Raw genomic sequence first — 27,502 nt, forward strand, 5'->3', positions numbered from 1 at the left:
ATTTGATTATAATTTTTGAAGCCACTGTGCATTTTTTTAGTTAACTCTTTAATCCAATTTTTAAAATATCTCATTGGTTATGTAACTGTTAAAGCTTCCTTAAAAACAAAGAAACAAAAGTATATTGCACTTCAACTTGCCAAGTTCACTTTTCAAAATATAGTTAATAGGTTCTGGAAAGTTTGCATAGATATGTAGTGAAAAAGATGCACTATAACTTGCCATATTCTCAGGAGGATACATTTATGCATCATGTTGATTTAAGTTGTAATATTTGAACCTTATACCTCAAGAGAAGCAAGGCAGTCTGGTAGCAAAAGACTACTTAGGATAAGTGAGAAAAGGGCTAATTAATTCTGTATTATTTTTGAGGAATAATTCTCATACAAAACTTAGAGAAAAAGATCAGAATCATAACCCACCATCTGCATTTAGAATGTGCACAGACATTTATTAAACAAATGAACAGGAATTATGTCACATTATTTTGATGCTGTTAGCAAGGATTATACTTCCCATCGTAACACACACAAAATGCTGGAGGAATTCAACAGGTCAGGCAGCATGTATGGAGAGGAAAAAACAGTCAATGTTTTGGGTCTTCATTGGGACTGGAAAATAAAGGGGTAGAACTCAGAAGTCCTGCTGAGTTCCTCCAGCATTGTATGTGTGTCACTCTGGATGTCCAGCATCTACAGAATCCCTTGTGTTTATACTTCCCATCACCAGGACCTGTGACCAACGGGGCAGGGCAGGACCATAGGTTACAAATGAGGATCAATAGTCATCTGCAATCCACAGCTCCAATCAAAAGCCTTTCACTTAAGGCAAAGGTTCTACATATAAGCTAACAAGACATGTGGATTAAGACAGCTGAAATCACTTCAAAAAAATGTTTAAAGATTGTTTAAGACCCGTTTTAAATTTGTAACTTTAACAGTGTGTAAGCAAATTGGACACATAAAGGGGAAGAAAAAAATTTGGCTGCTTATGCAGACATCAGTGCAATTGACTCCTGAACCCAATTAGAAATGAAGAAGTTCTCACTGGAGTAGGTTTGCTGAACAAATAGCAAATGATGCAGGAAGTAAACAGGATTTTAAAAAAATCAACTGGTTTAAAATTTATTAATTTTATTGATATATATTAATTTGACTCAAGGATGGCATAAAAGCAAGCAAACTCATGTTATTTCCATAAAGATCATACACAATTAATTGTTGCTACATTATTTCTCAAAACATGCTCTCCCCAGGTAAAACAGTTTTTAAACAAAGTTGTCCTATGTAATAATGTGCTGAGGGGATTGGCGCACGTCCATTCTATATCACTTCATTTGCTATGGTATCAAATTTGCAAGTGGATTTGGGTCTTCGTCTAGCCATTCGGCACTCCAGACACATTAAGAAGTACTCAGTAGCAACCAGCAACCGAGAAACTTGAGATCAGTCTACAGACTGTAAACATTACAAATTAATTCCCATGAATGCTGTGGAATGCAATCCTCTTGGCCCATGTAATTACAACATTAGCTGCATTAAAGTGGGATGGCACTCATTATATTAAAAGCCAAGTTTAGAGCATGGCCCAACAGCACATCCTTAACTTGAAATTCCCACTTAGTTATGGATTTTACACCCAATGCTTTTAATGGGTACAATACACCTATTTAAAAGTTACGCTGCCTATTTTAATAGGCAGTTAACAGAGTAGATGCATGGTCATAATATATCACAGAAAACTATATAAAAACTTTTCAGAAAATAATAGGCTCATAGTTTTACTAAGCCAACATTGAAAGTGATTGTTTGGGCAATTGCTTCATTACATTTTTTTTTTGCATCATTTCGTATTGACTTTGAAAACTGTACAAACCGTGACAGAACTGATATCTACAAAACATCTTTAATCAGGCCTGCCTTGCTTCTCACCTCTATGGTGGTCCGATTCATGATGCTTCTTATCATCTTTCATTGAAAGGTGGGATTGTCCACCCAAAGCACTTGATAAAGCCAGCAGGCCTGCACTGCTACCAAGTGAGGGGATCGATGGAGGCTGAAGTCCTGAAGGATGAGGGGTGAGAGGCACTGGAGGTCCATGACCATGAGAGAGATGCTGAGCCTGAAGTTGCTGTTGCTGTCCGTATTAACGTCGCCATGAGTTCGCCAATAAGATAAAAAGAAAACAAAATGTTGTTATTTCAGAAAGAAATTCCTACGCAAAGTTTATCAACAAATGTGGAGTGGAAAAAGGGTGACAGAAAGTAGAAATTTTATCCCCTTCACTTCACTGTATATGCAGATCAATGGAAAGCAATTGTGATAGAATTGACTGGCAGCCTCTTTGAAGTTATTGCATATTGCTTGCAAAGTCTTTATAAGTCTCCTTAGTCTGAAATGAAATTGCACATGATTTAGTAATTGCAACCTTTTAAATAAAGTTCAATTCTTTTCACTTCTAGAGTCAGAAGGCTAAACTAATTTCAGTCATCTTGCTCTGCTTACAAACTCCAATAGACTCCTCCTTTCAGTGATTTTCCAGAACAGAATCCCAACCAAAGGAAGTGGGGTTTGTGGGGTGGGGGGGGGGTGTCCTGGTAAAACTGGTGGATGGGAAAAGGGTTTCAACAACAGTAGGAGTAGTGTGGTGGAACAATGAGACTAGAGTAAGTGTCAGGACAGCACGGCAGTGTCGCAGTTAGTGTAATGTTATTACACCACCAATGACCCAGGTTCAATTACACTGCTGCCCGCAATGAGTTCCTAGGTTCTCCATTTGACCGCAGGTACTCCGGTTCCACTCTATATTGAAAGATGTATGTGTCTGTAGGTAACTGGCCACGTGGTGTAATTGGGTGGAACCGGCTCATTGGGCTGGAAGTGCCTGTTACTACATTTAATTAGAGATACAGCACAGTAAGTATGAAGTGTGGCGTAGACAGAACAGGAGATGGAATTAGATAGGGCTGGATATTCAAAGGGTGGGAAGGACTGGATTTCTATTTATTTCATTCTTGGGATATGGTCATCGTCTTTCCTGAATTATCTCACAAAATGAATGGCTTACCAGGCTGGCCTTTAATGGTCTTGAATGATATGCAGATGAGATTGGGAAATAATGGGTAATATTCTGATTTGGGTAATGTCCTGATCAATAGTGGGAAGTGACAGCTGGCATTGCAGTGTGGGAGTCGAGGCAGTAGCAGGAAAAGCAGAGGCCACGGAAACCATTAATTGCCCTGCTTTATTTAACTTAAGCAATACAGGCACAAGTTTGGTCTGCTTTAAGTGCTGCAGTATCACGCCTGTCAGTTGGTGCGACCATCGCTGATTGAAATGTCCCTGCTATACAACCTGGAGGTCCACACATTACCAGTAACGAGAAGCTGTCAACAAGAGTACTCACAGTCATGTTACCACTGCAAACGTCATTGCCAGCAGAGTTTGAATAGGGTGAAAAGAAACAAGTTGCAAAAGTCCATTAATACCTACAGCCAGCTCTCCTACTCAGGCCCGATCACAATTGAACCAAAATAAGCTGTGATCATAAAACTGATAGACATCACTATCATATTCATTTATTTTAAATTCCATGTACTCCACTTACTTATTCTGAAAATGTGTCAGCTTAAACTTTTTTCCTATTTTTGTGGGGACAAATTTAAATCAAAATGATTGAATCAAACTTAGGAACAAATGTTTAGATCCCATTTACTGATTTAAGACCGCTAAATCACTGTGTTGGTTTATAGGATTGGTCAGTAAACACAGCTCAGCTCACATATAAACTATGAAAGCCTAGCCCATAATATAACAATTATGCTACACTAAATACAAATGATCCAACAGATCCATTTTTTTAGTCATTGAAAAACATAATTTGTTTATTAAAATCTTCTTGCGGGGCACAGCGATTTACTGATAATATCCAACTTGGTTCCAAATTTGAAAGGGCATGCCTGTGTTATACAGCTTTAAAATGGGAGGACTAATAGCTATATCTATACAGTGGACAGCAATTGACTATAGAAGTTAATAAACCAGCTGAATTCAGATATGATACAAGAAACTTAGTTATTTATGACTTCTGGCTGCAAGGCCTTGCTGATATTTTTAAGTGGATGAAGATATTTAATTGAATTTTGCATACAAGATTTAACAAAGACAGTATGGCTTCATTCATCAAGTATACATATAAAGTTACCTTATTGAAACTGAACTTGAGAATCAAACTCAGTTTTTCCACTTAACCTCCTAAAACCTCTGCCCTTAATACCATCATTCCAAATAAACTGATTCCTAAGCTCTGGAACCTGGGCCTTAGCACTCAGATCTGCAGCTGGATCTTCAACTTCCTCACAGACAGGACCCAGGCTGTAAAAATAGGGGAAAAGCTCTCCTCTACAATCACTCTGAGCACCGGTGCCCCACAAGGCTGTGTACTCAGCCCCCTGCTGTACTCACTGTACACCCATGATTGTGTAGCCAAGTTTCCACTGAACTCAATATATAAATTTGCTGATGACACAACAATTGTAGGCCATATCTCGGGTAATGATGAGTTTGAGTACAGAGAGGAAATTAAGAACCTGGTGGCATGGTGCGAAGACAATAACCTATCCCTCAACGTCAGCAAGACGAAGGAATTGGTTGTTGAATTCAGAAGGAGTAGCGGACCACACAAAACAATTTACATCAGTGGTGCGCAAGTGGAACAGGTCAAAAGCTTTAAGTTCCTCAGGGTCAATATCACAAATGACCTGACTTGGTCCAACCAAGCAGAGTCCACTGCCAAGAAGGCCCACCAGTGCCTTTACTTCCTGAGAAAACTAAAGAAGTTTGGCCTGTCCCCTAAAACCCTCACTAATTTTTATAGATGCACTGTAGAAAGCATTCTTCTAGGGTGCATCACAACCTGGTATGGAAGTTGTCCAGTCCAAGACTGAAAGAAGCTGCAGAAGATCGTGAACACGGCACAGCACATCACAGAAACCAATCTTCCGTCCGTGGACTCACTTTACACTGCATGCTGTCGGAGAAATGCTGCCAGGATAATCAAGGACACAACCCACCCAGCCAACAGACTTTTTGTCCCTCTTCCCTCCGGGAGAAGGTTCAGGAGTTTGAAGACTCGTATGGCCAGATTTGGGAACAGCTTCTTTCCAACTGTGATAAGACTGCTGAACGGATCCTGACCCGGATCTGGGCCGTACCCTCCAAGTATCCGGACCTGCCTCTCGGTTTTTTTTGCACTACCTTACTTCCCATTTTTCTATTTATGATTTATAATTTAAATTTTTAATATTTACTAATTTTAACTATTTTTAATATTTAATATTTGTAATCCAGGAGTGTGAAGCGCAGATTCAAATATCGCTGTGATGATTGTACATTCTAGTACTAATTGTTTGGTGACAATAAAGTATAAAGTAAAAAGTAAAAGTAAAAAGTACTTCTAAGTTTGTCATTCCTAACATCTTGCTTGATTAGTGTCAGAGAGAATAGGAAAAGATATAGGCTCATAAACAGTCTCCTAATTATTGCACAGTGTTAGTATTAGGTTAGCAAATTAGAAACCCACATATTTGCTTCCATGACCCCTGATTTTGTCCCAGGCAAGAATATATAATGAAACAAACATTCCAGGTCAACCTTCACCTTCCGATGTTATTAACTGTTCAACTATACTTCTTGCTATTCTGAATGTCAGATACTTAACTAGAAATTGCAATTGGGTACAGGAGACTAGTGTTTTAGGAGATAATTGAGTAAAGGTGCCTTATTCAGCAACAGTTTCAAATGTAACAATAGCAAAGGGGAATCATGGACTTCTTATTTAGTAGTATCTGAGACAAGAAATGCAAGAACAAATAATTTCCACGCTTTTCCCCTCAATAAATGTCCGAGTCCATAGGACACTCAAAGCTGCTATGCAGGTTGATTCTGTGGTTAAGGTGGCATACGGTGTATTGGCTTTCATCAACCGTGGGATTGAGTTTAAAAGCCGAGAGGTGATGTTGCAGCTAAATAGGACCCTGGTCAGTCCCCACTTGGAGTACTGTGCTCAATCCTGGTTGCCTCACTACAGGAAGGACGTGGAAACCATAGAAAGGGTGCAGAGGAGATTTACAAGGATGTTGCCTGGATTGGGGAGCATGCCTTATGAGAACAGGTTGAGCAAACTCGGCCTTTTCTCCTTGGAGCGATAGAGGATAAGAGGTGACCTGATACAGGTGTACAAGATAATGAGAGGCATCGATCTTGTGGATAGTCAGGCTGAATATCCAGGGCTGATATCCAGGGCTGAAATGGCTAGCACGAGAGGGCATAGTTTTAAGGTGCTTGAAAGTAGGTACAGAGAAGATGTTAGGGGTAAGTTGTTATTTTAAAAAATGCAGAGAGTGGTGAGTGAGTGGAATGGGCTGCCAGCGGCGTTGGTGGAGGCGGAAATGATAGGGTCTTTTAAGAGACTCCTGGATAGGTACATGGGGCTTAGAAAAATAGAGGGCTATGGGTAAGCCTAGGTAGTTCTAAGTTAAGCACAAGATTGGCACAGCTTTGTGGGCCGAAGGGCCTGTATTGTGCTGTAAGTTTTCTATGTTTCTATGTTTCTAAATGGAACAGATTAGTAAATTGAAAATAAAGCAAAGGTTAGGTTAAAAACACAATTCATTTCAGTTTGTAAAAGGCACGTTTTTGGTTTCAACACTTCAACAGTGAGTGTTTAATTACATCCAAATGAGTTACACACCGAGTTGCTTCCAGTATTGATGTAAACATATGTACAGTTCGACCTTCACTAACCCGGCACCATCGGGACCTGAGGAGTGCCGGATTAGTGAAAACGCCAAATTACAGAAGGATCACATTAAGCATAATCAGTGCCGAATTATTGATGGAACCGGATTACAGGTAGTTGGATTGGTGAAGGTCGACCTGTACTACATTCCATATTGTTACCTGTGTAAAAACTTGAGAAGGTAATGGAAATGAGAAGCAAAGGTAATGAAATGAAGTATAGTGAAAGGGTAAGAAAAATTATTAGTCTAAGCATGCAAGAAGATTTTCTGGGAATTATGCTGTATTTTACTAGTACTATGTCCCAATAACATGCTTTTAAAGGTGATTGGAGGAATTTATGGGGGGTGGGGGGAGAAGAGATGTCAGGTACATAGAGTGTGGGAAGTACATAGAAACATAGAAAATAGGTGCAGGAGTAGGCCATTCGGCCCTTCGAGCCTGCACCGCCATTTATTATGATCATGGCTGATCATCCAACTCAGAACCACGCCCCAGCCTTCCCTCCATACCCCCTGATCCCCGTAGCCACAAGGGCCATATCTAACTCCCTCTTAAATATAGCCAATGAACTGGCCTCAACTGTTTCCTGTGGCAGAGACTTCCACAGATTCACCACTCTCTGTGTGAAGAAGTTTTTCCTAATCTCGGTCCTAAAAGGCTTCCCCTCTATCCTCAAACTGTGGCCCCTCGTTCTGGACTTCCCCAACATCGGGAACAATCTTCCTGCATCTAGCCTGTCTAATCCCTTTAGGATCTTATACGTTTCAATCAGATCCCCCCTCAATCTTCTAAATTCCAACGAGTACAAGCCCAGTTCATCCAGTCTTTCTTCATATGAAAGTCCTGCTATCCCAGGAATCAATCTGGTGAACCTTCTTTGTACTCCCTCTAAGGCAAGGATGTCTTTCCTCAGACTAGGGGACCAAAACTGCACACAATACTCCAGGTGTGGTCTCACCAAGGCCTTGTACAACTGCAGTAGTACCTCCCTGCTCCTGTAACTCGAATCCTCTCGCTATAAATGCCAGCATACCATTCGCCTTTTTCACCGCCTGCTGTACCTGCATGCCCACTTTCAATGACTGGTGTATAATGACACCCAGGTCTCGTTGCACCTCCCCTTTTCCTAATGGAACACACTGTGGGGGGGGGGGGTGCGATGGTACAGCCAAACTTAGCAGCAACATTTCAGAGACTCTTAGATAGACACATGGATGAAAGAAAGAAAATGGAGGGCTATGTGGAAGGGTTAGGTTGATCTTGGAGTACGTTAAAAGGTCAGCACAACATCATGAGCCAAAGTGCCCGCACTGTGTTGTACGGTTCTATGTTCTGTAATAAAAATCATGTTAAGTTTCGCACCAGTTCAATGCAAGTTAACTTTAGCACAACCTGATGCATTACAATTTTCATGAGATAGTGCCTAATATTTTAAAACCTAAACTGCTATGCCCTTAGGAGAAATTAATCAACACTGAATTATGCACATTTTCATATTTTAGAAGAGATTTTGAAAATCTAGCTAGTCTTAAAAGATTTTAAAAAGCACTTTTTTTATTTATACAAGAACTTGCTGTACCCCAAACTAAATTAAAAAAGCATTGCATATTTCTTAAAAAGTTTTCAAAAAATTAGGTTACTCAAACATGTAAATTTATTTTTTTGTTGATAAACTCAGTTATTAAAACAGTTATTAAAACACTTATCATTCTAAAAGTATCAACAAATTTTTGTAAAGTTATATTTCAAGTTAACACCCAGCCATGCAAGTCTCTGCGAAATAATTACTATATGAAGCAATCAAATTTGGGAAGGGTAGAGATGCTGGATTACTTAACAAAATAGGCATAATTTTCTTTCAAACTAGCAAATGTACCCCAAAGGAAACTGTCCTATTATTATAGCATGCAATACACATGCAGAATGGTTACAAATTCAGTTGTCTTATGCAGTGCAACCACAAAATACAGCTCTTTATTCCAAATGTATTTTAACAAACCACTAAGAACACCACAAATTTCTTTCCAAAAGTCTTCACTTCGAAAACAAAATACTATTCATTTTAAGTGCATTTTGATGAAGTATATTAAATATTAGTATAGTTCCTTAAAACAAATAGTATGAACTATGCCAATGATATTTTAGAAGTTTTCAAACAAATGTTAGCACACTTCACTTCTTCTCTGTTTGATTGTGATTTTAATGATACACTAGGAAACTAGGAAATAACAAAAATCTAAACTCATCCTGATATCTACACCAAGCAGGCTTATTAACACTTAATTAAAATCTGAACACTTGCCTTCAGAAGTGTGTTCACTGCAACACAACTAACAAGTTTCTTTTTCTCAATAATTGCCACTGCTCACTCTTTAAACTGTTGCATCCAATTTCTTTGAAAGAAGCAGTGATGTATATTCCAACAAAAAAAATGGGACGGTAACTAACAACACTTTGTAAAAGCATCCAAAATTTGAATATTAAACCTTCATCACCAGAACTCAAGCAAAAGAATATTCACCAATTCGTTCAACACTGAGCAAATTTGTCTCCTCAGATGAACTCTAGATCATAATAGGATTAATTCTACAAACCAGCATTTATATTTCTCTGTGTGGAAGTAACTAATCATTCAAAAAGAGCTAAAATAACACCACTTGTCTTTCATAACAATAGTTGCTGAAGGCAACTGATTGATCAGGATTTTTTTTTAGAATACAAAACTCCAAATATTTATTCTGCTAATATTGCAGAATCAACTTTTGTATAAAGTCTTGCAATACCAACTCATATTACCTTTACATCGCACTTGATAAGGCAAAAGGCTTAACGGATAACAGGATACGGGCTTTATAAAGCTGACAGCAGCCTCAAAATAAGTTTCTGGAAGTTCTTTTTCTTAAAAGACAGCCACAGGGAAAAATGTGTTTTTTTTAAATAAACATGAACACATCAAAGCTCTACATTCCAGGTTTTCTGCATTGCCAATCAATAGAAGCATTACAGTTATGGCAGTCTGATAGCAAAGCCCAGGATTTGCAACTCAAATCTTGTAAATTCAAATTGATGCAAATTATTCATAATAGCAGATAAATTGCAAGTTAGTACCAGAAAATGACCATGAAGCATGCAAATTATTTTCTAAATGTTCCAGTGCTCAACCAATGAATAGCCTACAGGAACTGGATTTCCCTATACCAACCAGACTTTCCAGTGTCAGACACACGTGAAAACCAATAACAGAAATTCTAGTTAAAGGACTAACCCAACACACAGAACAGAATCGCCCACGTTTCTATATCCATACTAACCTTTCTGAAGCCCAGAGTCAGAAGTAAATGAGCATACATAACGCAGCTGAATCTCCTCATCCAATTCAAATGGATTAAATTTAAATTATAATACAATACGGCTAGCACTATTGAGTTAGCATATAGAAAAGGGGGTGGGCAAGGAATCTGATAAACAAAGCACCAGCAGATGGTGGTGGCCAGCAGAATCCAAATCAGTAAGGATGCAGAACCTAGTTATTTGAATGCTAAAGAAATTAAGTCTGTCCACACTCATTATCAAGGAAAGTAGACAGATGAAGAAAAGAATATGGTGCTACAATGCACGGGTAAACCATAGCCAAGACTATAAAATACATCACAAAATTTCCTCTGAAGCTTCTACCAAAATAAAAACTCCAAAATCAAAAATGCAAGATTTGCTCTTATCATCTATTACACTGTACCTTTCACTTGGTCTCATATTGGAGCTTAATAGATAGCAGACATTATCTATATTTCCCTTTCAATCATACTGTCTGGTGTTTCCAAAAAATTCTTCATGAAGCAAGCATTCTGCATGCCCACAGTGATTACTAACATATCAAAAACAATTTGAAGCAGGATTAAAACAAAGTAGCAGCAGTTATGTTCTTACTAAATGCTGCAGCAGGCTGAATGGTCAATATCTGCCCCCATCTCAAATTCCTTTTATTTTGAGTATTTATAATAACTCACAAATGAAGAACTTCACTGCGGGTACAGTATGTCTAATCTATGAAAAAGTCAAAGCATGCTCTAATATTAAAGATTAAATAAAAGTCCCATGCTCTCAATTCTCAAATATTTTGAGAGCTTTGTATTAAGAATGGCGAATAGTTTGAATGCTTGCTATTGCACACTGAAGTCAGATGGCTCTCATAAGGAAACTGCCCAAGATGCTTTAACACTTTTTTTTGAAACTGTAATAAAATACTTTGAAGAATCGAATCCTCCATTCAGTAATCAACTCAATAGTAGGCATGACATTTCTTATTTGTCATAATCGTACAAAAAGTTTAATGAAATCGATCTTCCATTGCAAGGAAACAATGTGAATCTTATTAAAGTCAACTTGAATTTCCAGCATCTGCAGAATTCCTCGTGTTTCAGTCATCTCCACATTACTGTCCAAGTTAACCCTATTTAAGTGCAACATTGGTCATCGTGGCCTTTTCCAATTTCCAAGCCTCTCTAAATTGGAAGAGAAAGAAAGAATACCAGATGATGATCTTCAAGTATACTGTGCCCACTTGGGTGAGCTACATAAAAACACGTCAGAGAGATTTCAGGGTCTTTTCTTGATCCAAATTTCAGAATGGGTAATAAATCCATCCCTGAACACATGCAATGAGGAATTATTCAGGAAAAAAAATGGAGGAAGAACTAATCTCACCTTAAATGACTGAGCTGAAGCCAAGGTTCAAAAAAATCATATCTAGACCTTAGGTTGCAGGAAGAAATCTCTAAACACTATCCTGCACAAAATCTCTATGTTCTTTATTGCCTTTCCAGCATCAGTGAAGTTGCCCAACTTCTTTCAAAGCAACAAAACAGACTGCAAATTACTGAATGAGTGACATTCAGCCTGATGTTGAGAGCTGATATCACTGCACCAAGCCCAACCATCTCACTGAAAAGTGAAAAAGCAATGACATAGTGAATAGTTGGATGACTAATATACTCTTTAAAATTGTGGATTTTTTAAATGCAATTGAACAAGGAAGTAATTTTATTTGTAGCTTTAAATAGATTTGAATATATTTTCCAATTATTTACAGTTTCTATTTTCTTTCAATATGCATTGCAAATCAAAATTCTTTATAGTTTTCAAGTAATGGCCGGAAAGGGAGAGGGGAGACCTGGAGATATGGTCTGGAATCCACGGGTACGGTACCCCAAAAAAGTTTGGGGACCATTGTGGAATTATCATTCTACACTGTAAAATGTTGATATATGGATTGATTGGGTGTTGGTGAATTGAGGGGAAAGTGAGAGAATAAAATAGAATTTATGGTCAGCATGGACTTAATGGGTCAAAGCGCCTACTAGCATGCTATACAACTCCACGATCCTTTTTCACGGCCCATGAGTTGTTATTTTTATATTTCATTTGGGACTATTAAGCAATTTGGTTCTATACTGATTGGAGTTTACTGAGACGTAATCTAAAAGAAACACAGTAGATCTTAAGAATACTTATAATTTCAGAATAATTTCACCTTTAAAAGATGAAAAAGAGAAATTTATTTTGAATTTCATGATCCATTGGAATTCTCTATCCCAAGAGCTACAACATTATGTTATTGAATATACTCAAGGCGGGTTAGATCATTTCTGGACGATAGGAGAGTAGGGAGCCAAGTAGCAGCATGTTGATTTCTCAGACTAATATCAGAGCAGTTATGTTTTTATTAAATGCTACAGCAAGCTGAATGGTTAATATCTGCCCCCATCTCATATTCCTTTTCTTTTGAGTATTTATAATAACTCACAAGTGAAGAACTTTACTGCAGGTACAGCATGTCTAATCTATTAAAAAGTCAAAGCATGTTCTAATAGCAAGTGTCATCAAGTCCAGTCCAGATGGAGTTTAGGAGAACGATGGTGCCTAATGGTGACTCCTTTTCTTGCATCTTCAGAAACAGTTCTATTTCTACTTTTAATATCTTTATTTTTCTCCTTTCAGGGTTCTTTTGAAGACCCTGGCCTGGAGTTACATGCAGGTTTCAGTTCCTTGCGGGAATGGAACCCGTTCACGGGGTTCCACGACTGGCTGCTATTCGACATGACAAGGGTTTGGCCTGAGAATCTCAATCGCATCCGGAAGCTTAAGATCTCTGGGCTCTGGAGACGGGCGGATCAAGGGTCAGTGTTGCGGCCGGAGACTCGTGTGTCGTTGGGAAGCCCGGAAAATCTTTCGCTGTGGACCTGAAGACCCAAGGTCTTTGCCATCTTCGGACACAGAGCTCAAAAAAAAAATCGACAAAACAGGCTGAAGATTGTAAATCAGCGGGTTGTTGTTAGGTCTCCGACTTGCTGTGAAAATGGGGGACACCTCCATCTCCCTTGCCAGGGAGAGAGAGAACCTGTGGGTTGTCGGATTCGGATGAAATGTGAAGCCTTTGGGTTAACTTTGGTCTGTGTTTTTGCAATTGCTTAGCACAGACTTGGGCTCGGTGATAGTATTGATGTGTGTTTATTTTTGCTGGTGGGGGGAGGGGGGATCGTTGCTAGTTGCCACTTTCACGCAGGAGAGGGGAGCTGGGGGGGATTTTGGGGTTCTCACGTTTAACTGTCGTTCATTTTTTGGGGCACTTCTGTTTTTGTGGATGTTTTGCAAAGAAAAAGCATTTCAGGACATATCTTGTATACATTTCTCTGACATTAAACCTGACCTTTGAATCTTTGAATTTTCACCCCTTCTACTATCACACTGTGCTGGATTGTGTACCATCCATTGGATGCAATGTGGTAAATCAGTTTAATCTCTTTGACATCGCTCAAAGCCGAGGCCACTTTGATCCGAAAGATCAAGGGCAGCAAGCTCATAGTAAGATGGTCATCATCTATTAATTTCTCACATTATCCTAACTTGAGAATATAATATTGTTGCTTAATTGTAATCTAGAGTCAGAATTCTGAAATTCCTGACCAGTAGTATTCTGTGGACAAAGGCACATGACAATGCAACAATATCTCAACTGCAGGTAGATAATAAACACCCGTCTTGCCAAGAATGAATTACAAAAGTGGATCTACAATAATGCTTATACAAATTCTCTTTCTCCCTCATTTTGTTACACACTTCTCCACCTCTCAAAAACATGTACAGATTCTCAAGAGGGCACTTATAAACCTATAAGCTTTTTATTTAAAACAAATATAGTATGTCAAGCAGAACTACAGCGATTATCACAACCACTTGGCTTGGTCTTTCCCATCATACATTTTCAATCAAACTGTTTACAAATATATTATCGAATTGGCCAATTACTCTTTAAAAAAATTTCTCTGGAAGTCAATTCCTTCCTGCAAAGCCTCTGAAAGGGGAGATAGAAAACTGCATGCAAACACGGCTGAAGTTGGTGAAGATAGTTGGGACAGAAGACCTACTAATATGTTAGTCCTCTATCAAATCTAATTAAATTATTTTGACAGCACACCCTAATTACCTCATCTTTTCAGACCGCAGTGATACCTAAATTTGTACAAATTTTATTTAGGTGAGAAAATGCATCATATAGTGCCATAGTTTTGTGTATTACACAACCCAATGTGCAAAAGTAAAATAGAAATGAAGATTGGGTATTTAATGCACAAATCATCTCCACAATATTTACTCCTGAACATATGCCTGTTGCATTGCCCTATGAAGTTCCAAACAGGGACAAGGGTATCCAATGACATACAACACATGCCAGGTACTCCATTGCACAAATTTGTCACTTGTACAATATGAATGGAAGCTTACTCCACTATGAATTGCCCAACCTTTCCATTAGATAAACTATGCAGGGAACTTGATGTAGGTGGGCCCCTTTTAAGTGATTTACTTAGCCAGCACTTGTGCCAATCCACAGCCTCGCAATTAATCTTTTCCCCTTGCCTGTAATCATTTAACCACCCTTCCCCCGACTGTCCCACCACCAGACACAGCCGCGAACATTAATAAAACAACCCATCCTGACGCAACTGCTACCACCTCCTAGCTGAACAGCAGAGATTGTGGAAGAAAGGTTTGCTCCCCCCACCCCTACCCCATTCAGGGCAAGTCTCTCGCACTAACTGAATTTTCAAACAGCACACAATTAAACAAAAACACGATGTGCAGAGCAAATGTCTATTGCACCTCGGACAAGTACCAACCAAGTCCTATGCCAAATCGTCTAATTTCACATTGCACATTACTAATTTAATTTTATCAAGTTTAAAAATTTCATATCATACATTCCTAAAAATTAGCACTTTATCAGGCACATCAATAGCAGTAACTGGCATACAGCCACAAACTGATAACAGAAATAAGTACTCCATAAGGAAGTGCAGTTTAAACTTTCTATCCACGTCAGATAATCTATTCAGGTTTTTGGTCCTCCAAAAATCTTAACTGGAACTTAGGCTTCATCTTTTCTGAGTTTAGTGCATGACCCCCATTGTCCTTTACATGTCCTTTCACGATGCAGGCAGCTGCCATAAAATGGGTCAGCATTTATTCCTAGTGCAGCTGTTGTACAAATAGATAGACTTCTGTTGTTTGCTTCCCCATGGGAGACAGGTTGACACACTGCACGTTTAATGATGGAGCAAAGGTCTCAAGAATTGTCAGCCCAATTTTATGCCGCTCCAGTTTGTCAAGACTCACTAGTGTCTTTCATGCAAAATGATGCATGTGTCAAAGCACAAAACCAATTGTCCTACACATGATCATTATGAAAATGGCCATTGGATGTGTGAAAGAAAAGACAGGCAGAGTGACAGGAGATGACTAGAACAGAAATGATAGAATAGGGTTTATGTTATTCACAGCTTACTTGGGGACAATGTTGTTGCTTTTGGAAATCACATTTATAAGTAGTTTACAGTTTAATAGATGGTCCATAGTTTTATGAATTAAGGTCAATGACATACAAGCATTAAAGCCTCTTCAAAAATTAAGAGCAAATATGCGGGTGCAGTTGGATTTTAGGCACAATAATAAGAACAAATTAAATAACTAATGAAAGGGAAAGACCTCTTAACGAATCAGTCCTAAAAAGTAATCTATGGGTGTAGATGGAGAATGTTATGTATTCTGAACGAACAGTTTTCAGCTGCCATAACAAGAGAAGAATGAATCAGATTCAGATTTGTTATCACTGATGTGAGTAACAGCAAACATGTTGTTTTGAGGCAGAAGTATTATGTAGTAGTAGAATGGTGACAGCATCATTAAGGAGGAAGAATGGAAAATGGATGGGACGAATGTGGCAAGGGAAGAAAAAAATTTTTAAAAAGGATTCAGCATCTTTAAATGGAAACACAAGACACTGCAGAAACTGCAATCTGGAGTAAAAACAAAAATAAATCAAACTGCTGGAGAAACCTAGCAAAGAGGCAGATGAGGTCTCAGGCTGATTCTGACATCTGATTCAAAGTTTTTCCTGCAGCTTGCATTTTGCTTGAGCACCTTTAAAACTGGAACAATTGCCAGGCCAAGATGACCTATTTCCCAGGCTATTAAAATAGGACATCGAGACTCTTACCATCACCTTTTCAATCCTCTCCTGGGCACAAGGCTGACCCCAGAGAACAGAAGGACTGGAAAAGCAGTTTGTATTTTTTTTAATATAAAGGGAATTTATATTGGATAATTCATATGGATATATTATGGGACATCATTGAGGGACAGAATAAATGTTTACAAAAACAGATTAATTAAGAACTAAAAGGAAGGTGTTGTCTATCTTCATTGAGTTCTTTTTAAGGAGATTAAGGGCAGAAGTCAATAAACACAGTGGATTTTTTAAGCAAGGCTTCTGACTAGATCCCAAGATAGACTAGTTAAATAACAAAGTATTTTGGATCCATGAAAGAATACAAAATTAGACCCAAAGACATCTCAGAGGGAGGAGACAAAGTACAATGGTGGAGGCATGTTTTTGTGAATGGAAAGTCTTTACAAGTTGTGTTCCAAATGGTTCTGTACTTGATCCTTTATATTTTAACTACACTGTATACACATTAAAGACTTATACATAGGGAGCAAAATTAAAATTTGCAGATCATTTCAAAGTTCCGAATCTGGTTTAAATCACTGGAATAAAGTATGTCCTGAAATTTGTTGCTTTGCGGCAGCAGTACATTGCAATACATTGTAATTTACATATTTTAAATTATTACAAGTATATATAAAAAAATTAAAATGCCAAAAGAGAGCAAAAAAAGTGAGGTCATGTTCATGGTCCATTCAGAAACCTGCTGGCAGAGGGGAAGATGCGGTTCCTGAAAAGTTAAGTATTTTTCTTTAGGCTTCTGTACCTCCTCCTTGATGGCAGCAATGAGAAGAGGGCATGTCCTGGGTGATGGGGGTCCTTAACGATGCACGCGCCTTTCTGAGGCATTGCCTTTTGAAGGGGTCCTCGATGCTGGGGAGGCTAGTGAACAACTGCTATGCTACGGTAGATTTACAGAATTTACATTTCAGTGTCTGTGGGATGTTCAAAGCATCAGGATATAGATTTTTCCTAACCTTTGCCCATATATTTGGACAATAAAAGCAGAACAGGCAGGGCATACATTGATGTCAGATCGATTTTCAAACATCAGGCCAGATCTCTTAAAATCTTTGGAGGATCAGAGGGATCTTGGGATCCAAGTCCATAGGACACTCAAAGCAGCTGCGCAGGTTGACTCTGTGGTTAAGAAGGCCTATGGCGTATTGGCCTTCATTAATCATGGAATTGAATTTAGGAGCCGAGAGGTAATGTTGCAGCTATATAGGATCCTGGTCAGACCCCACTTGGAGTACTGTGCTCACTTCTGGTCGCCTCACTACAGGAAGGATGTGGAAGCCATAGAAAGGGAGCAGAGGAGATTTACAAGGATGTTGCCTGGATTGGCGAGCATGCCTTATGAGAATAGGTTGAGTGAACTCAGCCTTTTCTCCTTGGAGCAATGGAGGATGAGAGGTGACCTGATAGAGGTGTATAAGATGATGAGAGGCATTGATCGCATGGATAGTCAGAGGCTTTTTCCCAGGGCTGAAATGGTTGCCACAAGAGGACACAGGTTTAAGGTGCTGGGGAGTAGATACAGAGGAGATGTCAGGGGTAAGTTTTTTTTTTACTTAGAGAGTGGTGAGTGCTTGGAATGGGCTGCTGGCAACGGTGGTGGAGTTGGATACGATAGGGTCTTTTAAGAGACTTTTGGATAGGTACATGGAGCTTAGGAAACTAGAGGGCTATGGGTAAGCCTAGTAATTTCTAAAGGTAGGGACATGTTCAGCACAACTTTGTGGGCCGAAAGGGCCTGTATTGTGCTGTAGGTTTTCTATGTTTCTATGTTTTATCTCCCACAGTATCGAGATCACCAGTTACCTGTAGCATGGACACCAGTTGTTCTAGCATACTGCAGAACACAACCTGCAATTGTGTTTCAGCACTGGAGGGTCTTTGCCAATGCAAGCTACCCACTGCATTGATATGAGGCGTTTTAGCTGCTGTGAGGCCAGTTCAATGCTTGCCAACCCCACTATATAACCTGAATGATTAGAAATGAATTCAACTCAAACATTCAAAATCACTCAGGAAATGACAAAAATGTACATTTTTTAAAAAATCAGTCTAATGCTAAGCAAACTTAATATCATCTAAATAATTTCACTCAAGTCAAATAGTCTTCATTTGCCTTTCTCCAAACAATTAATGTTTCCCCACTGATTTTAACGGCCTCACTACTTACGCCAGTTTAACCAGCTAGGTAGTCCCATCCTGAGAGCTACAAAACCTCACTGGACTCCAGCAAAATCCCAAGAACTAGCAGAAAGAACTTCTAAAGGGCCCGCAGTAACTCAGATTTTGTGAGTTGGTTCAAAAGAAGACTTTTTAAGTAAAGAGGACCTTCCCAAGTCAGGTTCCAACTACTGGACTGGGAACTTTTAAGGGAAGCTCTCTCAATACGATTTATTTTTCCTCTGTCAATTACCTGGTTGAGAAGTGCACTCAGAAATGTTGTAATATTGTGGTAATAGCTCATGCCTGCAAGCATATTTTAATAGAAAATGCTCAGTTGGATATTTCAAAATGTTCCGATTTGACCGGAAACCAGCTATGTATTCTGAGAAACACTAATGTTTGTATTTGTAGTGCTAAAGAACGCAGAAGAATATCAGGATGTGCATTTTCAAAAAGTCAGCAATTGTGGAATAATAAAGCTTTATTAATCAATGAAATAGACAAATTAGTTAACGGGGGAAGATAACAACAGAGAAGAAAGGAAGAAAGCACTGAAGGAGGAAGGCTAAAGGGCATCAGTGAAGAGAAATGATTCTATATAATCATTTGAGGTTGGAACGCTGTGCAAGACTCAATAATCATGTATACGTAAAGCAGCATGAAAAATGTTTTTCTCCACATGTAGTTGTTTCAGGACAAAATCCATGAAAATGAAAACTAAAGTCACCATGCTTGTGTAGTTCACCAAAATTGACTACCAACAGCTTTACTAGAGGCAAACTGACAGTATATCTGCATTGAAAACTGAAGAATAAAAGAACGTTTTCAAGCTGTGTCCAATTCTTTATCAGCAATAATCCAGGGCTTTTAATTTTCAATCTCCAATTGGGATGTAATTTTGTACACAGATGGATTAACTGGTCTCTTTGTCCAAAGACGTCATTGGTCCTTGCAAATGCTAATCTTTACAGCGGCATGTTTAATTATCATTACAAAGTGTCTATGAGAACCATAAAAATCAGCAGGGCATCTTCACATGAGCAATTAACATAAATTGATAAACAAGTAATCTGAATTTGCCAGATTCTCTCACATATGAATAAAATCAAGAGAGGATGCCCTCTATGAGAGCATTTTTTTTCCAACAAGACAGAAACATCTAAATTTAATTCATTCATTTTGATTGCTAATGCATTATAAAGGAGGGAGTGAAGCAGAAAGCAGATGTACCAGCAGTGTCATGGATCAGAATAGCAGACATGGCTCATTTAACAAAAATTGCGGGTGATTAACAATCTGGATACAATTCTCAGTCAAAAACAAAGAGGCCAACCACAATGTCTGGCTGCACTTGATAGGCCATTTGAAAATACACACAACATTCTGCCATAGACGTCCATGCACCTTGTGAACATTTTAGTCAGCATGAGAGAGTAAAGCTTTTATAAACATAGAACCTCTGCAAGAATTAAAGATTTGTAACTACTCTTAATACATAGAGCACATTACCCTAAAATACGGAAGTTATATAGATTAAAGTAAGTGAATAAGATAGGTATACACACTGTAAGAGGCAGAGTGGGAAGCCCACGTACCCCGATGATGCCGTTCAGCTCTGCCATGGTCACTTGCTTTGCACGTTCCACAGCCTGTGCCACCTGTTGTTGATGCTCGTTCACAGAAAGAAGATTATTGTGTTAAATCACTAATCTTCACAACTAAATCCTTCTACATTTAAAAAAAAACATACAAAATGCCGCAGGTGGACCAAATTCAAACTGTAGACCAAAATATTTCTAAGAAACCTAATTCAATTTTGTGCCGCAATTTAAAGAATTAAACCAAGACGACTACCCTGTATTTAAAAATTCACAATGTGTGAATATATCTGAACTTGATTGTGTCCTCACTTAATGAGTACATACATTCTCAAACTTCCTGTCACAATCACTGTATAGGGATCAACAGGTTAAAATCACACTATTTCCTCAACTATACCAAAATTCAACATTTTAGGGCATTGAAACTCTAACCCAGTTGAAATCTGCTAATTCAAAACTGATCAGGAATCAAAGCCGTGATCTCTTTCTGGTCTGCCTTTTATTAAATGTCACGTCAGGAAGACAGAACTACAAACAAGGTCACCATTTGAGGAGTAGAGAATGAAAAGAAAAAAAACAAAGAGGGAAATTTATAATTTATTGCATATTTATGGACAAAAAATCTGTTCTTGACAATAGCTCCATTTTGGGGATGAGGATCAATAAAATGAAGATCAATAGTTGTAAATTCCTTGAAAACATCATAAACTATAATAAAAAAAAACCATGAACTGCAATTATAGAAACTTGTTCATCCAGCAATCCACATTGGTGCTCTTCAAGCTCGGGCCAATATTTTTGCTTTTCATCCATAACACAATATGTTCCTGTACAACTTCTCTCTGTAATTATTCCCATATTCATCTTCTACCACCTTTTCCAGTACAATCACTTAAAATCCAAGCAACAAAATGTAAAACAATCTAGCATTCACTCTAAGCTACCACCCTAAGTGACCCAATTCAAAAGGAAGAAATTTATCTACCTACCAAAATGCATCAACTCTTGAAAGCTCTTCAATCATTTTCTGGAGTAAACTGCCCCCTCCCCAATTTCAGCTCATAGCAAATATCCCTCACCCATGGCCAGATCCTGGTATTGTGCACTTTTACAAAGTTTGGAGAATAAATTTATAAACTGAGTAAGACCAACCGAAGCACTTTGTATTAAAATTTGCTGAGTCTTTTTTATTGTACTGAGGATGCACATTGCAGTACAAACATCTCAATACACAGGAACTGTTTGAAAACAGGCTCCCTTCAAACAGTAACAGATGTTCACAACATTCATCAGAGCTGATAACTACCTAATTTACAAATACAGAACATAATTGCACTTTAACAGCTGAACAGTTCAATGAGTTCACTTACTTCCTGAGACAGAAAGGGAATCACTTGCGCACAAATCGTATTCAGCCTTTTTGCTATTTCAGTCTGGAAAAGAAGATGACAATTGATTAGAGGGGGGGAACAAAAGCTCAATGATCACAGGTCAAACTAATAAAAGAATAAATGTTATAATTCATGAAAATGAATTAATTCTTATTGAGTTTCTGAATCCAGAGCAGCACCAATAACAATAGGACACCCCACTCAAAGCCACTCCCAACATAGCTCTTTCAATTCCAAGAACAACAGTGCACAATTAAAATAAAAGTAAAATACAGTGGATTTCAAGTCATTGAGAGGGTAAATTAGGTTCTGAGCATGAACGTTTGTCAGTGCAACTTCGTCAATAGCCATGTTGTACTGAAGTATCAGCAAAGAATTTCTGCTCAGATTTCTACAGCAAGACCTTAACCCACAACAGCTAGTGGCTGAGCCATTACCATTTATAATTGACCAGCTCACATCTTAAAATCATCATGCAAGAAAAGCAGTTTGCAATCAAACCAACACAATTCTCAGAACTTAATCCATTTTCCAGATAAACTCCCCTAGCAGAACCTAGTTTCATTAAATTATTATACCCAACATACCAAGGATTCTTTCCTTTTCATGGAACTTGATTAACTCGTATATTTGTTTTCAAATACTGCCTGATTTTTTTCAATAATAGCTCATTTGAGTAAATGTTATGAATACAGAAAAAAAAATTCAACGCTTGTCTACATCATCAGATATTTAGGAAAGCTGGAACAAACATTGATCGTTCAAGAATTGCCAAGTTTTATAACTCCACTGAGCTCTAACGAACAAAGAACAATTCAAAATTTGACCCATTATAATTGAAATTGGCTTCTTATTGTCACATATACCAAGCTAGAATGAAAAGCTTGTCTTGCATACTGTACATAAAGACCAAATTATTACACAGTGTACTGAAGTAGTACAAGGTAAAACAGTAATAATGCAGAATAAAATTGCAACAGCTACACAGTAAGGGTGCTGAGAGAAGACAATAAGGTGCAAGAACCTAATGAGATAAATTGTGGTCTATCAGATTAGAGACCTATTCAGTGGACCAAAATATAGCAGCAAGGTAGAAGCTGTCCTTGATCCTGATGCTCTGTGGTTTCTGGCTTTTGCATCTTCTGCCCGATGAGAGAGGGGAGAAGGGAGAATGCTCAGGGGAGGGGTCTTTGATTATGCTGTTATTTCACAATATGCTAGTTTACACCATTTTTGAAAAAAAAACGAAGGGGATTTGTATAATGATGACTGATAAAATGCTAAATTCTGATTTGACAGAATTTGAAGGTTACAAACCAAAACATTGTTGATGCTAGTACGCGGAAATAAAAACAGAAATACTGAAAGTACTCTGCAGACCAGGCAGCATCTGTGGTGAGGGAGAAAGTGGTGAGTGGTTAGCCCATAAATCATAAATATGGGGCATTAATTGTTTCCCTCTCCACATTGAGTATTTTCCGCCTTCTTATATAAAAGGGTGAAGATTAGGATTCAGATCTTTTGAGGAAGTAAGTGAAATTGGGCTCCGAGGTCCTGGATTAGGCAAAGTCTTTGCTCATGATTATTAGCTGTTAAATGTTGATGGAAAGCACAAATTTCTCGATGCCAGACAAGTGCAACCACTCATTATTTAAGCACTGATAAACTAACCTCCACAAAGAAGCAGTAATACAAGCAAAACTTCACTCAACTGGAGTTGGTATCAACAGAAAGGGAAAGGAAACAGAGGAACCCACATTAATAAACCAGACATTTTATTTGCTTTAAATAACCACAACTGACAACACCTTTTGCATCAAGACACCCAAAGGATTGCTTTTAAATGTGGACACTATTTTGTAGGCCACAGATAAATTCCTGTCCTTGGATAAATTGTGCTAGTAGACTGTTGAATGGTAGTTTCAAAACCAAAGGAGAACTGCAAATTAAGTACAATTCTTGCTTTATATTTTGCATAAAATCATGCCTACACATGATGCGTTATCCGATTATCTATAACCAAAAATCTGTTACAGTGTTAAACAATGCTGCTTATGTCTTAAGGTTCACAATGGTTTTCAAACATCAAACTATTTAAAATATGCAAAATATGCAATGCCGTTGATGGCTTTCTTGTCTTTCACTCAGAAAGTTGTTGGAAAAGTTCCACTAGAGACACAATTTCAAAATACAGTTAGACTGACACAGACATCCCACCCTGCAAAATCTCATTTCAGGGAGGTTAGCACCCGCCCCCTCCCCCGCCCGCCGACCTCCAAGGGTGTATGTAATACTTTGTCTAGTGATTTTGTCTAATCTGTAAACCAAGTTGGGTTTATGCAGCAAACGTGACATTAAAATATGTGCTTATATTATATTATCATGTTTATTCTATTACAACTTTAAGCAAGTCTACAGGGAGTTTGGCCTCATCACGTAGGACATCAATAGCGTAGCTCCTTAGCAGCTAGCCAGCTAGTTTAAATAACGTTATCTATGCTGTAATGACACCTGTTAAACTCACCTCAATATGTCTTTTACATTTTAACCCACCATGGGCAATAGAAAAGTCACTGTTGCAAACAGTGCAGCGAGCAACATTGTCATTATTTTTGAGGTCGACAGTAAAGCCCGCCCACAGAGAAAACTGATAGGTCTACTTAGCAGGGGTCCCCAATATCTTTTGCACCACAGACCGGTTTAATAATGACAATATTCTTGCGGACCGGCCAACCGCGGGGGGGGGGTGGGGGGGGGGGTGTTAATCACAACCGGAATATAGGTGATAAGTCAATAGCATCATAACATTTTAAGTAACGTTTGGATATTAAACGCACAGCATATATTTTCCCCGTATGAACACATACAATCATCGCAACACACCAATATCGTTGAACCAGTGCAAGCCCTGGGCTTGTTTTCCTGCAACAAGACGGTCCCATCGAGGGGTGAGGGGAGACAGCGATACTCGAAGGGGGTTCCTTATGTCCAGTCTATTCCGCAATTTAGTTTTCGTTGCATTCATTGCAGAAAACTCCGCTTCGCAGTGATATGATGTTGGAAATGGAAGCAACATTTTCAGTGCTTTCGTGGCCACCTCAGGATATTTAGCCTTGACTTTGATCCAGAATGCCAGCAGAGATGTTATGTCAAACAAACTTTTCAGCCCGCCGTCATTTGCAAGCTTGAGGAGTTGATCTTCTCCCCACGCTGACATGGATGACGCACGCGTAATGATCTTGCATGCGTTCAAGTTTAACAGTGTGTGACAGGGAATGAAGAAAGGTGCAAATGACTCATATCCTTACATATTGCCAAATCATATTGTTTCCTCACGGCCTGGTGGTTGGGGACCACTCTTAGCACGAAGAGGGACCAATCAGGATGTTTGCTCTCCCTCTCAAAAAAATCTATTTCCAGGATATTGTATATAATTTCCGGGCATCAGAGAGCCACTATCGATATGCGGGAGACTCCTGGATCTTCCAGGAGAGGTGGGATGTCTGCTGACATTCTGATGCATATTAGTGGAAGTAGTAAGAATTGCTACGTTTCGGGTGAGGTGTTGATCCACAGCCATATCTGCACTCCTAGGACGACATAAAGAAGCCCAGAGCACTAGTTTGAAAATGAACAAGGGTTTACGGGCAGAGGAGGGAATAATTCCTTATTCAGCTTCATTCTAAAACTTCGGGTTCATCATACAACTATTTGTAGGAGCTTGCTTTTTGTAAGTGGACTATTGTTTTGCCTATTAAAGGTTTACTCTTAATGTGGGTACAAATATATTAGTTTAATCGCAGTAATAGTGCAATACCTGCTTAATGGTATATGCAGCAAAACAGTGGCTGTTAAAAATAGCTCATTGTATCATGGCAAGGTGACAGCACAGGTGGAGGCCATTAGATCATAAGACCACAAGACCCAAGAGCAGAATTCGGCCATTCAGCCCATTGAGTCTCCTCTGCCATTCCATCATGGCTCATAGCGGATCCCACTCAACCCCGTACACCTGCCTTCTTGCTATACCCTTTGAAACCCTGACTGACCAGGAAACAATCAATTTCCGCCTTAAATAATACCCATGGACTTGCTCCATCACAGTGCGGCAGAGCAGTCCACAGATTTACTACTCTCTGGCTATAAAAAAAAATTCCTCCTTACATCTATTCTAAAGGATTGCCCTTCAATTTTGAGGCTGTGTCCCCTAGTTATGGATACCCCCACCATAGGAAACATCCTCTCCTCATCCACCCTATCTAGTCCTTTCAACATTTAGTAGGTTTCAATGAGATCCCCCTGCATTCTTCTGAACTTCAGTGAGTACAGTTCTAAAGCTACCAAATGCTCCTCATATGTTAACCCCTTCGTTCCCAGAATCATCTGCATGAACCTCCTCTGGACACTCTGCAATAACACATCTTTTCTGAGATATGGGGCCCAAAACTGTTGAAACTGTTGAAAGTGCGGCCCGACTAGTATCTTATAAAGGTGCAGCATTATCTCCTTATGTCCATCCATCATATCTAAGCCAATTCTTTATTTATACCCATTCCTTTTCCACAGCTGTGCAGATTTTTCCTCACCATATAATTCATCAAATCCCTCCAAGACTACAGAAGCCATCTATACACCATAAAGCAAAAAATCCTCATGTCATGTGGAGATTTCTTTCCCCTTACATCTGTGATCCTTAGTATGGGAGCTGTTCATGTTGGTGGAAGGGTCATGGACTAACTAGAAACTCACAGGAAATAAGTCTGCCAATATTTTGGTTGCCAATTACCTTTAGAATGATTTTAAGTTGCTATCAATCCTATGAAATAAAAACAGGAATACAATATAGTTCCATATTCTCAAGATGTCCCAAAGGTCTTTAGAGTCAAAGAATTGGAACTGAAGTGCCACATTTTAGTTGTATTTTTCAAACTGCAAAGTCATAAAGTTTAAAATGAGTGACTAATTCATCTATTTTAGATATTACTTGAAGCTTGAATTTTGAAAACACAGAGAAAACTCTAGCTTTTTTTTTTGAATAGCAACAAAAGAGATCAGCAAATACTTTTGAATAATGTAACAGTCCTGAAGCAATGCAAGTATCGATCTCTAAGAAATGCCAGTGACCTGGATTAGATTTTGAACATATAATCTCACTACATAAACACCTTGCATGAAGAAGGATCTCATCCTGAAACGTTGACTGATTATTCATTTCCATAAATGCTGTTGGATCTGCTGAGTTCCTCCAACATTTTGTGTGTGCTGCTCTGGATTCCCAGCATCTGCAGAAACTCTTGCTTACGCAGAGCTGATAAGAAGATTGAGCGCTGCTCTCCTCTCCATTTTTCATCCTCCTCCTCCTCCTCCTCTTCCAAGTGAGTCTTTCAGAATTCCACTCTGACGTTATGGTTTCAGAGCTGACGAGTGAGCAGACTCTTCCACAGATGGGACAGTAGGTGCCCAAAGGGAAGAATGGGTGAGCAGTGTGCAAGATGATGAACTCCTTCTGCAGGACTCCTGACCTCTCCCAATATATAAAAGAGGTCTTAATATGACTCCAAAAAGGTCCTTTCCAGCTTCAAGTGGGCATGGTCCAGGAGGTTCCCAGGGGTCAGCAGGGATGTTGCATTTCAAGAAAGTTTTGAGCTTCTTTGAACTTCTCCTCTGTTTGCCTGGTAATCTCTTCCAAGCCAGAGGTTGGAATAGAGGGTTTATTTTGGGACCCTGCTTTTTCGTCATGCAAACAAGTTAACTTGCCCAGTGTTAACTTAATCCCCAGTGCTGGGTTTATTGGTCTGGAAGATGATACACATATGGTTTCCGGAGGAACTTGCTACAAGATAGCTAATATTAATCACAATGCACCATGGGCTGGTAGGTGGCTGAGTTAGTGGGGTGTGGTTTACTGATTGCTGAACTAGCCACCATTGACCAACTCTAGCTGTTGAGGTCACTGCTTACTCCTGA

General features: G+C 38.9%; 1 protein-coding gene across 5 annotated transcripts in view; it reads right to left on the bottom strand.

The window, feature by feature from the left end:
- The window catches only part of LOC134357345 (transducin-like enhancer protein 1), a 125,623-nt gene that overhangs the window by 68,910 nt on the left and 29,211 nt on the right, over nucleotides 1-27,502 (bottom strand). For 3 of the 5 annotated variants that reach the window (XM_063068793.1, XM_063068791.1, XM_063068792.1), the window contains 3 exons: nucleotides 21,515-21,577; nucleotides 20,109-20,213; nucleotides 1,932-2,136 (listed from right to left, as the gene is read on the bottom strand). In XM_063068793.1, coding sequence (XP_062924863.1) covers nucleotides 1,932-2,136; nucleotides 20,109-20,213; nucleotides 21,515-21,577 — 373 coding nt within the window. The remainder of the gene's footprint in view (nucleotides 1-1,931; nucleotides 2,137-20,108; nucleotides 20,214-21,514; nucleotides 21,578-27,502) is intronic. The other 2 variants (XM_063068794.1, XM_063068795.1) reach the window with 1 other exon arrangement.

Source organism: Mobula hypostoma, chromosome 16 (assembly GCF_963921235.1).
Source record: "Mobula hypostoma chromosome 16, sMobHyp1.1, whole genome shotgun sequence".
NCBI lineage: Eukaryota > Metazoa > Chordata > Chondrichthyes > Myliobatiformes > Myliobatidae > Mobula > Mobula hypostoma.